The sequence below is a fragment of the Lynx canadensis genome, chromosome D4 (assembly GCF_007474595.2).
Source record: "Lynx canadensis isolate LIC74 chromosome D4, mLynCan4.pri.v2, whole genome shotgun sequence".
NCBI lineage: Eukaryota > Metazoa > Chordata > Mammalia > Carnivora > Felidae > Lynx > Lynx canadensis.
Genome location: NC_044315.2, coordinates 60,494,570 through 60,508,214, shown reverse-complemented (window position 1 = coordinate 60,508,214; position 13,645 = coordinate 60,494,570). Strand labels below are relative to the sequence as shown.

General features: G+C 50.2%; 1 protein-coding gene across 6 annotated transcripts in view; it reads left to right on the top strand.

Moving 5' to 3' along the window:
• The window catches only part of TBC1D2 (TBC1 domain family member 2), a 55,435-nt gene that overhangs the window by 27,172 nt on the left and 14,618 nt on the right, over positions 1-13,645 (top strand). For all 6 annotated transcript variants that reach the window (XR_003964308.1, XM_030294061.1, XM_030294058.1 and 3 more), the window contains 2 exons: positions 5,856-6,248; positions 13,354-13,464. Coding sequence is in view for 5 of the 6 variants with exons in the window: in XM_030294061.1 (XP_030149921.1) it covers positions 5,856-6,248; positions 13,354-13,464 (504 nt within the window). In the remaining variant the exon portion in view is untranslated. The remainder of the gene's footprint in view (positions 1-5,855; positions 6,249-13,353; positions 13,465-13,645) is intronic.

Here is a 13,645-nt window from a genome sequence, read left to right as displayed (position 1 = left end):
TTCACTTTTGACTCATGGGATGAGTAGTTTCTGTGTTCTCCTGCCCATCTCCCAAATGTGGGAGACTGAGCACAGAAGGTATAGGCCGCAGTTCTGGCCGAAGAAGTTTCTTAACCTTGCATAGCCTCAGCTTCCTCCTCTGTACATGTACAGCTGGGCTTACTGGAGAGGCCTGTGTCCGGATTTGTAAAGCCCGCTGTCTGGCAGCCAGCAGCCGCCCAGCAGATGCAGGCTTTGTTGGTTTGGGCTGTTACTGCAGCATTCCCTGCCCTCCTTATTGATTCCTAATGGCCTTACAAGAAGTGACACGTTCCTCTGAGGGGCTCTGGGAAGACAGATAGGCACCCGTGAGGACCTCCAAGAAGTGAGTGGCCTAGCAGTGATAGGCGAGGGTCAAGTCTTAACCCCACATCAGGCGGGGGGAGCCCCAGCTTTACCAACTCAGGTTTTTAACTCCAGCCCAGATACCAAAACCAAAGAGGGGAAGGAGAAAAGATCAATTCTTGGCCCAGAGGTAGGATAGAGGAGGCCTGCAAAACCTCGGGGCACCCAGCAGTGCCCCAGACACGCAGAAATGCCAATCAGAGGGCCACTGTCCATCTGAGACTCTCTGAGCCCAGTTCTTCAGCTGGGGAAGCAGCCCCTTGGATGTCCTGGGCTCACATCTGTAAGATGCTTTCCTGTGTCTCTTCTTGGGAGGTACTCTCTTTCTGCCTGAGGGTGCAGGAGGATGTGGGAACTGGAAGGGGGAAGTGGGTCTTGTCCTGGCTCAGCCACCCAGGTGGCCATTGCCAATAGCAATTGTGATTCTTTAAGAATTTGTATCTCAAATTCTCAAAGTCTGTTGGACGCCGTGGAGGACACAGAGGTACACTGGCTTCCTGCCCTTGGGTAACGAAGAGCAGATAAGAGCATGCATGACTGGTGTTAAGTGTGTCCACAGCTCTGTGCTGGGGCTTTCCATGCATTATCTCTAATACTACAGTTATTAGCCCCCTTTTCCCGAAGAGGAAACTGAGGTTCTGAGAGGTTCTGAATGCCCAGGGTCTCCCAGCGGCCAAGATAGATTTCACACTCTGGTCTGTCTGCTTCTAGAGACTTTTCCCTTTTTACCATGCCATGCTTAAGGATCTCAGAGAAGGTAGGTGACCGGCCTGAGGTCACACAGCTGAAGGAGCCAAGACTGAGACCCTGGCCTCCTTCCCCCAATCCAGGACTCATCCCAGCCCAACCACCTCCTCCATGTTCTCCAGGTATAGCCCAGCATGAGAGCACCGTAACTGCTCTTGAGAAAATATGAACACAGTGCTTGTATCTGGTGTCATATTAAACTATAGGGCCACTCCAGTACCTGTTGAGCTATTATCAGTCCCAGGCCCTTGTAGCTGGCCCCACAAGAGATTTGGACTCTGGGAGATAGCACCAGATGGCTGGTTGGCCGGGTGGCTCTCAGAGTTCACAAAACTGCACCCAGCCTGAAGGCTGTCTGCTCTGGCAGAGGGAAGCCCATTGTTTGTAGTGATGTTGGCCATCTGTCGACTGCTGGGAATGATGAACCCCTCCCAGGCCCTATCTGGGGTCAACTTAGCTCCCTCAGGGTAATTTGTTTAGAAAACTTGTTGGGGGCAAAGTGCAACCATGTACTTCCCTAGAACCCCAGCCAGAAACCTCAATGTACACTCCCCTTATACAGAGTACAGAGTTCAAAGATTTCAGCGTAGAGGGAGGGTCGAGAGGGACCCTGGCTGTAGCTTCTGCTTGGGGAGGGACACTTGCCACCCTTTTTCTCTCATCCTTTAAGAGGCCCTCTGAGGTGTAGGGATCATGATCTCCACTTTACATATGACAAAGCCAAAGTTCATTTTTCTGAAACACTCTCATTAGATACCCCTCCATGGACCTGGAATAGAGCCAAGGCCTCTGTGACTCCAGTGCTCCTTCATCTGCACCCTGCTAGCGCCCAGCCTCTTAAGGGTCAGTGGCTGGAGTGCCAGACTCTCAGTCCAGTGGTCTTTCCCCAGCAATGTTGGGCCCATCCACCTTGATTTTAGCGAGTGATGAAAGTATCAGCTCATTATTTAATAAGGTAAAGGATTACTTTTTTAAAAGATGATTTGTTGGATCTTAAATATTTTAATCAACTCTCCTGCAATTAAAAAAAAATTTTTTTAATAGAATGACAACTTGCAGCCAGTTATCAAAGTCTGAAATGGACCAAACATTGATTTGATTAAGAAATATTAAAAGCAGGGCGGGGCACCTGGGTGGCTCAGTCAGTTGAGCCTCTGACTCTGGCTTAGGTCATGATCTCATGGTTCGTGAGTTTGAGCTCCGCATCGGGTTCTGTGCCGACAGCTTGGAGCCTGAAGCCTGCTTCATATTCTGTGTCTCTGTCTCTCTCTGCCCCTTCCCTGCTCATGCTCTCTCTCTCTCTCTCTCTCTCAAAAGTAAATAAACATTAAAAAAAAAAAATAGGACGCCTGGGTGGCTCAATCAATTGAGCGTCCGACTTCGGCTCAGGTCATGATCTCACAGTCTGTGAGTTCGAGCCCTGCGTCGGGCTCTGCACTGACAGCTCAGAGCCTGGCGCCTGCTTCGGATTCTGTGTCTCACTCTCTCTTCCCCTCCCTGCTCTCTCTCTCAAATAAATAAACATTAATTTTTTTTTTTTTTTTTAAGTAGCAGAGCGCCTGGGTGGCTCAGTCGGTTAAGCATCCGACTCTTGATTTCAGCTCAGGTCATAATCTCACGGTTGGTGAGTTTGAGCCCTACATTGGGCTCTGCACTGACAGTGCAGAGCCTGCCTGGGATTCTTTCTCTCCCTCTCTCTCTGCCCCTCCCCTCCACGCTCTCTATCTCTCTCTGAAAAAATAAACTACGTATGTATATTAAAAGTGCCATTTGATCAGCTCTTCTATTTCCAAGAATTGGTTCTAAAGCACTGCTTATAATTGTGGGAATTGGAAACAACCTGGATGTCCCTCCTTGCGGGTGGGATAAGGGAATTGTGTGTCCATACAAGGAGTACCCTTGCACTGTTGCAAGTGATGGTGTTGCTCCATACTGACAGCTTGGAGAGGTGCCGTAGCATATCATAAGGCCCAGAGAAGCTTCAGAAGAAGATGTATCACAAGCTTCCGTTTTTGTTTTTAATATTTCTATGTAGTATGTATGTACATTTTTGTGACATAATGGCCCCAGGTTCGTCCATGAGGTAGCCTATAACAGGATTTCCTCCCTTTTTCAGGCAGAGTTTATTCCATCATACGTATATGCAACATTTTGTTTACCCGCTCACCGTCAGTGGGCATATGGGTTATTCCCAATCTCTTGGGTGCTGGGGGAATAATGCTGCTACGAACATGGGCTATTTCTATTTTTTAAGGAAATTGGAAGAAGTGTTTCAGTGCAAAATCTATTAACTACCCATCATGGAGAAGTGGAAGACCCTAGATTAGGAGTTGGGGGTCCTCGCTTATGGTGTGTTTTCCCACCTGTGGGGATCCACCAAGTCCCTTTAGTCCTCTTCCTTCTCCTTTCTTGGTCTTTAGTGCCCTCACATGACAGCAAGGTGACCTGACCAGGTGGTCTCCCCCAGGCCTGCCAGCCTCCAAGTTTTCTGAATCCGAGGTCCATTCACACTCCTCATCTTGTGCTTCCTGCTCCCACTCTGTCCCTTCCCTGGTTCCTTTCTCCCTGTCTCATTCTGTTGTGGGGATTCTGGGGTGGGCGGAGGGCCTCCTGGGCTGGAAGTAGGAATGGGGAGGCACCTGGATATAATGAAATGGGCTTCAGAGTTGACTCTCCCAAAGTTGGCAGAAGGATACCTGCCTGATTCTGAGCCTCAGACAAGTCTGAACAGTGGTCTGCTGGTTATTTCACCCGGCAGTTCCCAGGGTAATCTCCACATCTCAGCCGAACCAGAAAATGGTTTCAGCTTCTCAGTTATCCTGGAACCACAGGAATGGTGAGCTCTCTCCACAGAGCCTGAGAAGCTAATTCATTCCAAACATTCCATTTGGTTTGCAACCACCTCCCCACCCACCTTCCAGCCACGCCCAACGATGCCCACAGCCCCACACGGGCTCTTTCCTTCCTGTGGGCCTTTGCTTGAGCTGTTGACTCAGCAAGTGTGGAAAGCCCTTCCGACCCTCATCTCCTACTTGCTGCTTGGCCGTCTCTGGCCCTTCTTATTTTTTACGAATGACTTCAAACTGTTCTGCCTTTCCCCCACCTCCACCCCAGGCAAAAGTCCTTGCTGTCTGCTCTGTGTCCCCACAAACACCCTTGCTTCCCTTTTGTAGTAAATCACTGCATTACAGTGTTTCACCTTCACTCCCACCAGCCTTGGTGGTTCTTGACCAATCCCCCTCTAAGCCCCAGCACCCACCCCAGGGCCTGGCACTGAGTAGGGCTTCGTAAAGTTTGGATGGAGGGAGGGAAGGGAGAGAACCAGAAGAGAGACAGTCCACGGTTCCGAGGTTTCAGAAGATGCGTGCTAATTTGATCTCGCCATTAATTTCTCATATGAAGCCATGGTTTGGTGCAGTTCTCTTCCAAAATGGAATTGTTCTCAGCAGTAATCCTATCCAGCTGATTCATCTAGTTAAATACTTTGGCATGGATACAGGTAACTGGTCTCTGGAAACCATGTTTTTCCAGACGAGACTGGCATGGAGCATAGCAACGGCCCCAAACCCCTCCCCTGCCTACCAGGCTCTGAGGTTCACATGGGACTGGCCACTGGGCCTCCTGGCTTCTGATATTCTGATCCTGGTCTTAAATGAATCCATATCCTTGCTTTGGGGCAGCACAGGTCCTGGGGAGATTGGGGGCTTGAAGATGTGGGGAGCCAAGCAGACCTTGAGTTTCATTCTGAGTCCAGTGCCCCTTCACGGGATAAATAGAGGTCTTTGCTTCTGAGCTCTCTCAGGCTTTCTTGCACCAGCCCTCCAGGCATTGCTTGGTGGCCTAAGAGGCCAGGCACAGTGGACTGAATGAGGCTCTCTGTGTGGTTTAGTGTGAGGATTGCCCATGTGTTTCCTCCCCAGTGCTTTCCCAGCTCCATTGGTAGTGACTACCATTTGCTGTATTCAGGATTCTGAGGCCTCAGTGAGGCTTAGCAGGAAGGAATAGGGAGATTAATTAGTGAGGTCTGCCTGGGAACGAGAGAGAGAAGTGCTGGCCTGTCACTTTGCTGCCGCCCCTGCCTTCATTACTGACCAAGTGCAGACTTAGGATTTGGGATGAAACTGCACCCTACTCTGCAGGACATCAGTTTTCTCACTTCTGAAATGGACATGTATTAATTAGGGCACAGGCTCGGCTGCTGTAACAGAGAAGCCTCAGACCACTATGGCCTAAAACAGTTTGGAAGTTTATTTCTCTCCTGTCTTCTCACAGAAGAATCCAGAGAGGGAAGTGAGCAGTTCTGAGCTGGTAGGGCAACTGCCGTCCTCAACATACACCATCCGCTTATGAGCCCAAGGTGGCTGCTCTAGTTCTTGCCATTTCCCAGCCAGAAGAAAGGGCACCCAGACCAGGGGAGCACATGGGTAATGGTTTCAAAGGCAGGACCCACAAGCCACCCACCTAATTTCTCAAATCGCGCTTAAGCGGAACAGATGCTAGGCTACACTTAGCCATAAGCCTGGCTACGAACATAGCCTTTAGCTGGGGAACCATGTATCTGGGTAAAACTTTCTTGGACAGAAAAAGAGAAAATGAGGTGGCCGAGAGGATGATGCTAGCCACCGCCCAGGGCTGTTAGGAGAACCGGGGGTAGCCAGTGCCGAGTCTCTGGCACCTCACGGGCCTTCCCCAAGTTCACAGAGTGCTTCCCTTCCCCCGCCCAGGAGCTGGTGAGGATCCTGCACAAGGCGCTAGAGGCTGCCCAGCAGGAGAAGAGGGCGTCCAGCGCGTACCTGGCGGCCGAGGACAAGGACCGGCTGGAGCTGGTGCGGCACCAAGTGCGGCAGATCGCAGAGCTGGGCAGGCGGCTGGAGGCCCTGGAGCGGGAGCGGGAGAGCCTGGCACAGACAGCAAGCCTGCAGGAACAGCAGGTGCGGGAGCTGCAGCAGCACGTGCAGCTGCTCATGGACAAGAACCAGGCCAAACAGCAGGTCATCTGCAAGCTCTCTGAGCAGGTCACCCAGACCTTCATGCGCCCGCCTCCCCAGCCCTCTGTGCCCTCAGGGACTGCCGACAGAGACGTCCTGAGCCAGCAGGAGAAGATGGAGCACCTGAAGGTAGGGGCCCCTGCCCCCAGGCCCTGGGCCCTCTGGGAGGGCACTGTTCGCAACCCTGAGGGTTTCCTAGATAGAGCAGGGATAGCCCTCAATACTGGAATATTCGTGTTTGAAATAGATCTTGGTGGAAATATTGCTGTTTCTTTCTTAACCAGAAGGCCCTGTGCAGTTTGATCTCTTCCTGATATCCCAGGCTGGAAAGGGAAGGGATCTCGAGATTATCATTAGCGATGGAAGAGCACAAGATGAGGTCAGAACTCCTGAGTGCCAGGGCAGCTAAGTGCCACGGTGACGCCCTCAGAAGCCCCCAAGGTGCCTGGTGGCCTCCCCCGGCACACAGTAGGTGTGTGTAATGTGTGGCTGGCTGTGACTTGCTCATAACAATGGCAGTACTCGCTGCTCCTCTGTGAGACTGTCTGTTGTGTGGCGGCCACTATCCCAAGTGCCCTGCTTGCATCACCTCACCTGATGCTCTATCAGCCCTGTGAGGCTGTCGCTCTGCCCCCCACCGTGTGCACGAAGGCTGAGGCTGACGAGGGGCTTCGTGCTGAGGAGGTGTGAACGTGGAACTCTCTGACTAATGTCTGTTCTGCTGCCTTCTGGTCTCTTTGGGCCTTTCAGCTACTGCCACCCTCCCTGCCTTCCTTACCCAGGCTTGTGGCTCCCACAGAGACCCACTGCGGCGCAGGGAGCAGGAACTTGATTTTAGGTGTGATGCCTGCCGTGGACTGCGGTGTCCTCTCCAGGACATGGTGACAGGAGCTGCCAGACCTCCCAGGGGCCTGAGGCTGGGGATCGGCGCTCATAGCCCCCACTGTCCTTAAAGGCAGCTGTATAACCGGGGCCAGTCCTGCCCCAAACCCGCCACACACAGCCACACGTGTATAACTGTGGGGGCTCCTGTGCCATGGGACCGAAGCACTGCTACTGGAAGAGGGGAAACAGAAGGCAAAAAGAAAAATCCAGAAGCTTTTGCAAGACCAGTGGGCAGTGGTACAGTGGTCCCTGCCCCAGCTCTGAAGTCAGGCAAACCTGTGTTTGGATCCAGGCTCTGCCTCTTACTAGCTATGTGACCTTGACCTTGGGTAGGTCCCCTCACCTCCCTAAAAAATGGCCTAACTGTTCTTACTCACATGGTTGATGGCAGGGTAAAGGAAGATAACATGAAACTCAGATTCCCTTCCAGTTTCCTTCAGCATGAACAAACCACATAACCAGTCTCTGAATCTTTTTCCTTTAAGACCAGAGATTCTTTTAAGTTCAGAATGAAAACAAAATCTTTTCAAATGCAGATGGACTGAAGTTGTTAGAATGCTCTCAGGGCTGGGAAATTGCTTCCATCAGATTGCTTCCCCTCTTAGTTTTGTTGATTGTTTCCTTTGCAGTGTAGAAGCTTTTTATTTTGATGAGGTCCCAATAGTTCATTTTTGCTTTTAATTCCCTTGCCTTTGGAGATGTGTCAAGTAAGAAATTGCTGCAGCTGAGGTCAGAGGGGGTTTTTCCTGCTTTCTCCTCTAGGGTTTTGATGGTTTCCTGTCTCACATTCAGGTCCTTTATCCATTTTGAGTTTATTTTTGTGAATGGTGTGAGAAAGCGGTCTAGTTTCATCCTCCTGCATGTTGCTGTCCAGTTCTCCCAGCACCATTTGTTAAAGAGATTGTCTTTTTTCCATTGGATATTCTTTCCTGCTTTGTCAAAGATTAGTTGGCCATACTTTTGTGGGTCCAATTCTGGAGTCTCTATTCTATTCCATTGGCCTATGTGTCTGTTTTTGTGCCAATACCATGCTGTCTTGATTACAGCTTTGTAGTAGAGGCTGAAGTCTGGGATTGTAAAGGCAACTGACGGAATGGGAAAAGATATTTGCAAATGATATCTCAGACAAAGGGCTAGTATCCAAAATCTGTAAAGAAATCACCAAACTCCACACCCAGAAAACAAATAATCCAGTGAAGAAATGGGCAGAAAACATGAATAGACACTTCTCTAAAGAAGACATCCGGATGGCCAACAGGCACATGAAAAGATGCTTAACGTCACTCCTCATCAGGGAAATACAAATCAAAACCACACTCAGATATCACCTCACGCCAGTCAGAGTGGCTAAAATGAACAAATCAGGAGACTATAGATGCTGGAGAGGATGTGGAGAAATGGGAACCCTCTTGCACTGTTGGTGGGAATGCAAACTGGTGCAGCCTCTCTGGAAGACAGTGTGGAGGTTCCTCAAAAAATTTAAAATAGATCTACCCTATGACCCAGCAAGAGCACTGCTAGGAATTTACCCAAGGGATACAGGAGTACTGATGCCTAGGGGCACTTGTACCCTAATGTTTATAGCAACACTTTCAACAATAGCCAAATTATGGAAAGAGCCTAAATGTCCATCAACTGATGAATGGATAAAGAAATTGTGGTTTATATACACAATAGAATACTACTTGGCAATGAGAAAGAATGAAATATGGCCCTTTGTAGCAAACGTGGATGGAACTGGAGAGTGTTATGCTAAGTGAAATAAGTCAGGCAGAGAAAGACAGATACCGTATGTTTTCACTCTTATGTGGATCCTGAGAAACTTAACAGAACACCATGGATGGGGGAGGGGGAAGAAAAAAGAAAGTTAGAGAGGGAGGGAGCCAAACCATAAGAGACTCTTAAAAACTGAGAACAAACTGAGGGTTGATGGGGGGTGGGAGAGAGGGGAGGATGGGTGATGGGCATTGAGGAGGGCACCTGTTGGGATGAGCACTGGGTGTTGTATGGAAACCAATTTGACAATAAATTCATATTAAAAAAAAAGATTGCTTCCCTACCCTCCTCCACCCTGCTAAGAGTCTTCTCTGTGCCCATCTTGCAGGGATCTACAGTTGAAGACCCTATAAAGCAGCTCCAGGGTCAGAGAAATAGATCCGTTGGGTGTCTCTAGACTGCCCCCGAGAATTGACTGGAAGCGTGGACTCACCTAAGAGACTGAGAATGCCCCTGGATTTGCATGTTCAGGAATTTATCAGTGACCCCAGATATGGGGAGATTCACAATCAACCAACTGTACCTTGTAGCTGATCCTCAGAGGCCCAGCATTTGTGCTAGAAAGAATTGCAAGTTCTAGAATTCCTCATTTGTTAGCCTTTAACGTGTCTGATCTAGAAAAAAATAGACCACTCATCAAAAATCCACTGTCTTTCAGTCTGGGGACAGAGCATGTTCACTTGCTTGCCGTGTGACATGCAACTTTAACAAAGTGCCCCCTTGTTGAAGGTGTCAATTTGAGAACAGAATCATCGACCTCTTGAGTAGCAGAGCTGGGAGACGCAGAGATCTAGTCTGCCCCCTCATTTTCTGGCAGGGACAGCTGACCCCCGGACAGGGGAAAGGACCGGCCCAGGGTCACACAGCCCAAGCAGCAGGTTTGGGCTAGACCCCAGGTCTCCCCACACCCGACCCACTGTCTTCCCCACTAGCACAAGGGCTAGTCCATGCAGCATTTCCCGGAGAAAATTCCCAGGCTCCTGATCCCTATGAAGGCAAACAGGCAGACTCTCTTCTTCCTGTCCCCTTTCTCCAGTTGTGTTTTCCTCCTTTGCTTATTGGCGACTGTCGTGTGGCATTCTCTTCTCTGAGCTCTCTCTTTTTCCTCCCTACAGTTCTGAGCCAAGAAGAACACCCAAGGTAGGGCGACAAGCCGAATGGGAAGGTGCTGCCCAGAGGCCACCCCACTGCCGCTCCAAGGGTGCGCGCTCCCACCCTCCCTGACTGGGCCGGAGGCAGGCTGCCCCACGCAACATGTCCAAAGCCTTGGAGAGGCCAGTGAGCATCTTCTTGGCCTGGACTGAGGAAAGAGGGACGGTGCCAGGAGGCAGAAAGGCGGTGGTGCACTTTCACCCAGCAGTAGTTTTCGATTCCTGCTGAACACACCTGGTGAACACACCTGGATTTGGATCCCGCCTCTCTTGTGTTCTAGCCCATGACGAGGAGGACTTACCCTCTCTGTACTGTTTCCTCGTCTGTAAAATGGGAACAATAGTACTTTAGTACCCATCCAACAGCATTGTGCGGATAAATTACATGCAGTGACGTGTGTGAGGGAAACGGGTCTGGCCATAGTAGGGACTCGGGCAATGACTGGTAGCTCTATTCCTCCCGTGCCTGGAAGCTTGTTGTATTCTCCCAGGCATTTGGGAAGAAGGCACAAGAGCAGCGGTGGGAAGTGTCTCAGCAGAACGCAGGAGGAAGGCAGTGGGTGAGAGCCTGGATAAGGAGGTGACGCCTGCTTTGTATTCACCACTTGGCCCACCATCCTCAGCCTTTGCAGCACTGACTCCCAGCAGTGCCTGAGGCAGCACTGTTACTCCGACTTCCAGATGAGGGGATGAGGCACTTGTGCTGGGGCTCAGCGGTGGAGGCAGGGTTTATATCCAGGCAGCACGGCCCCAGAGTCCACCCCCTGACCACCAGGCAACGCCAGCACTCGGCAACGCCTGCATCTTTGATGTGTTGTGATTAAACTTGAGCCGGAGAGGTCAGACAAGCCTATGCACGCTCAGCCAGACTACTGATCCCAACCCTTGAAGGACGGACTAGAGTTTTGGCGTCCGGGTGGATTGCAGTGGGGACAGAGCATAGGGAATATCTAGGCAGTAAGTGCAGTGCTTGGATTTGGCTTTAGAATCCGAATCCGACAGCCCTGGGCTCAGTCACACCCTGTCTAGTACAGCTGTGTGACCTCAGGCAACGGGCTTGTCCTTTTCAGAGCCTCTGAGACTTTCAGGACCACTGGAGGGATTGAATGGGATGGTGTGCTCAGTGCGGGGTGGAGGCAGGGGGTGATGATGGTGCAGGGAACCCACACAGCCTCTGTGTTCATAAGTCTGCCAAATCTCCGGACACCAAAACGGAAGAATATCGCAGGCAGCGAGAGCAGCCCTGGAGAATTCTGATGCTCACAGGAGGTTGGTCCTCATACTGCAAACATGCAGATTCGCACCAAGCTCACTGCCCCTCCACATAAGGATAAGGAAATGGGGGTCGTGGAGAGGAAGCAGGTGGACACTTGTGCAAAACAGCAGCTGGCACCCCCTGAGAAAAGGGAGCCCAGAGTTTGCTGTAGGACAGACACGGTTGGAGTGTAGGAGGAAGTACAGGCTGGGGAGTTGGAACTACCTGGGTCCAGGCCAGGCAGAGAGAGCAAAGCAAACTCAGCCTGAGTAGACACAGCCTTGCACCCTGGACACAGTGGGGAGGGGGTGCGAAAGCAGGCGTGTCTGGGGTTAGAGACCCCACGGAGAGCCAGAGAGCCCCAGCTGAGTGGTGACAGGCCAAGGGATGCAGTCAGCCTGGGACTTTGATTTCCAGCTAAGGAGCCCTGGGAGTGTGTGGCCCTCCCGCTGTGTCAACCGTCTAGGGAGAAGGCAGTAGAGCCTGGGTATGAATTGGAGCTTCTGGGCTGGGAAGGATCTTGGCCAGAATGCAGGCCCACCCAGGGAGGGTCAGGATGGCCTGTGAGCTGTGCACAAGTGACACATCCCTGCTAATGAGGTGCCACGGGCATCACAGGCGTGATGCTCTTAATTTCCAGATAAATCAGGGCCTATCCAAAGCCATGCCCGCAATAGTGTCTCTCACATTCACCTACAGCCCAGCACGTTGCTAGAGTGGGAGCAAAAGGGGTTGAGTTTCAGCTAGTGAATGTCCTGGAATTGGTAGGTATAGCTGTGAGCGTGTGCTGTCCATTGCTTCTGTAATGTCCATCCCAGCAGAATGAAGGTTGAGAGCCAGTGCTGTGTCTGCTCCTTTCTGAGGCTCAGGCTCCTGCTTGAACCTCCCCAGCGCTTGGCCAGCTTCTCCTCGAATGCCGCAGCAGCACGATCATACTCTGTCACTGGACAGCTTGCAAAAGGAAAACTCTAGGCTCAGAGATGTGCATCACAGCATTATTCATAATCAAAAACAAACCAAGAACACTCAGGGCTCAAATAAGAAATAACAGGGATTATAACTATGTTATAATAAATTCACCCAACAGAATAGTCATCAGACATTAAGAATGATCGTTGGGAAATTTATGTAGCAACATAGAAAAGTACAGTGGACCCTTGAACAACATGGGTTTGAACTGCATGGGTCCACTTACATGCAGATTTTTTCTGATAAATACAGTATAGTAATGTAAATGTATTTTCTCTAGCTTACTTTATCGTAAGAATACGGTATATAATACACATGGCATATGAAATAGGTGCTCTTTATGTTATCAGTAAGACTTTGGTCAACAGCACGTTATTAGCAGTTAAATTTGGAGGGAGTCAAAAGTTATACACAGATTTTTAACTATGCAGGGGGGTTGGTGCCCAAACCCCAGGGTTGTTGAAGGGTCAAAGTTACAAAGTGGTAACAAAGGGTTAAGTTACAAAGTGACTTAAATAAAAATTTTCCACCCAAAATTGTTCAGTATGATTGCAAATATATAACAACATATGTTTATTTTTAAAACAAACACTACTTGGATGTTTGTTTTGGTCTCTGTACTTCTTTTTTTAATTTTTTTAATCTTTATTTTTGAGAGAGAGAGAGACAAAGTGCGAGCGGGGGAGGAACAGAGAGAGGGAGACACAGAATCTGAAGCAGGCTCCAGGCTCTGAGCTGTCAGCACAGAGCCTGATGCAGGGCTCGAACCCACTAACCGTGAGATCATGACCTGAGCTGAAGTCGGACGCTTAACTGACTGAGCCACCCAGGCGCCCCTGGTCTCTGTACTTAATGTTATGAGACATGTTACCTCACATAGTCTCCCAGCTGCCTAGTGGAATAGTTAGTATTTGCCCCTTTTACAGATGACAAAACAGAGGTTCACAGTTGTTCAGTGAAGCCTCGCATCCAGGAAGTCAGAGCCAAGACATGAACTCCAGACTTGATGCTCTCTCTACTGTATCATGTGGGATCAAGACTAGAGAAGGGGACTGTCTGTAATACTACTTCTTGAAGACTTTCTTTTCTGTTGTCATTAGAAATTTCTAAAGGAAGGAAGTGTTGGCACCAACAGCTCATGCGGAGGGTGAGGATCAGGGAGATGGCAATTCATCAGACGCTTTGCTCTCTTCTCCAGGATGACATAGAAGCATATCGGACCCAGAACCGCTTCCTAAACTCCGAGATCCACCAAGTCACAAAGATCTGGAGAAGGGTGGCTGAGAAGGAGAGGGCCCTCCTGATGAAGGTAAGAGGCAGAGTCCGTCTACATGCCCAGTCACCCTTCAGTCCCTTACCTTCTCAGCCCTGTATCGCTCTGTCCTTATCACCTGCCTGCCCTGCCTCTGGACTGTGCCATTTACAAACTGCCTTTCTGCCTCAGGCATCTGTGCTCTGATTGCTGCGTCTGATCACAGAAGTACAGAGGA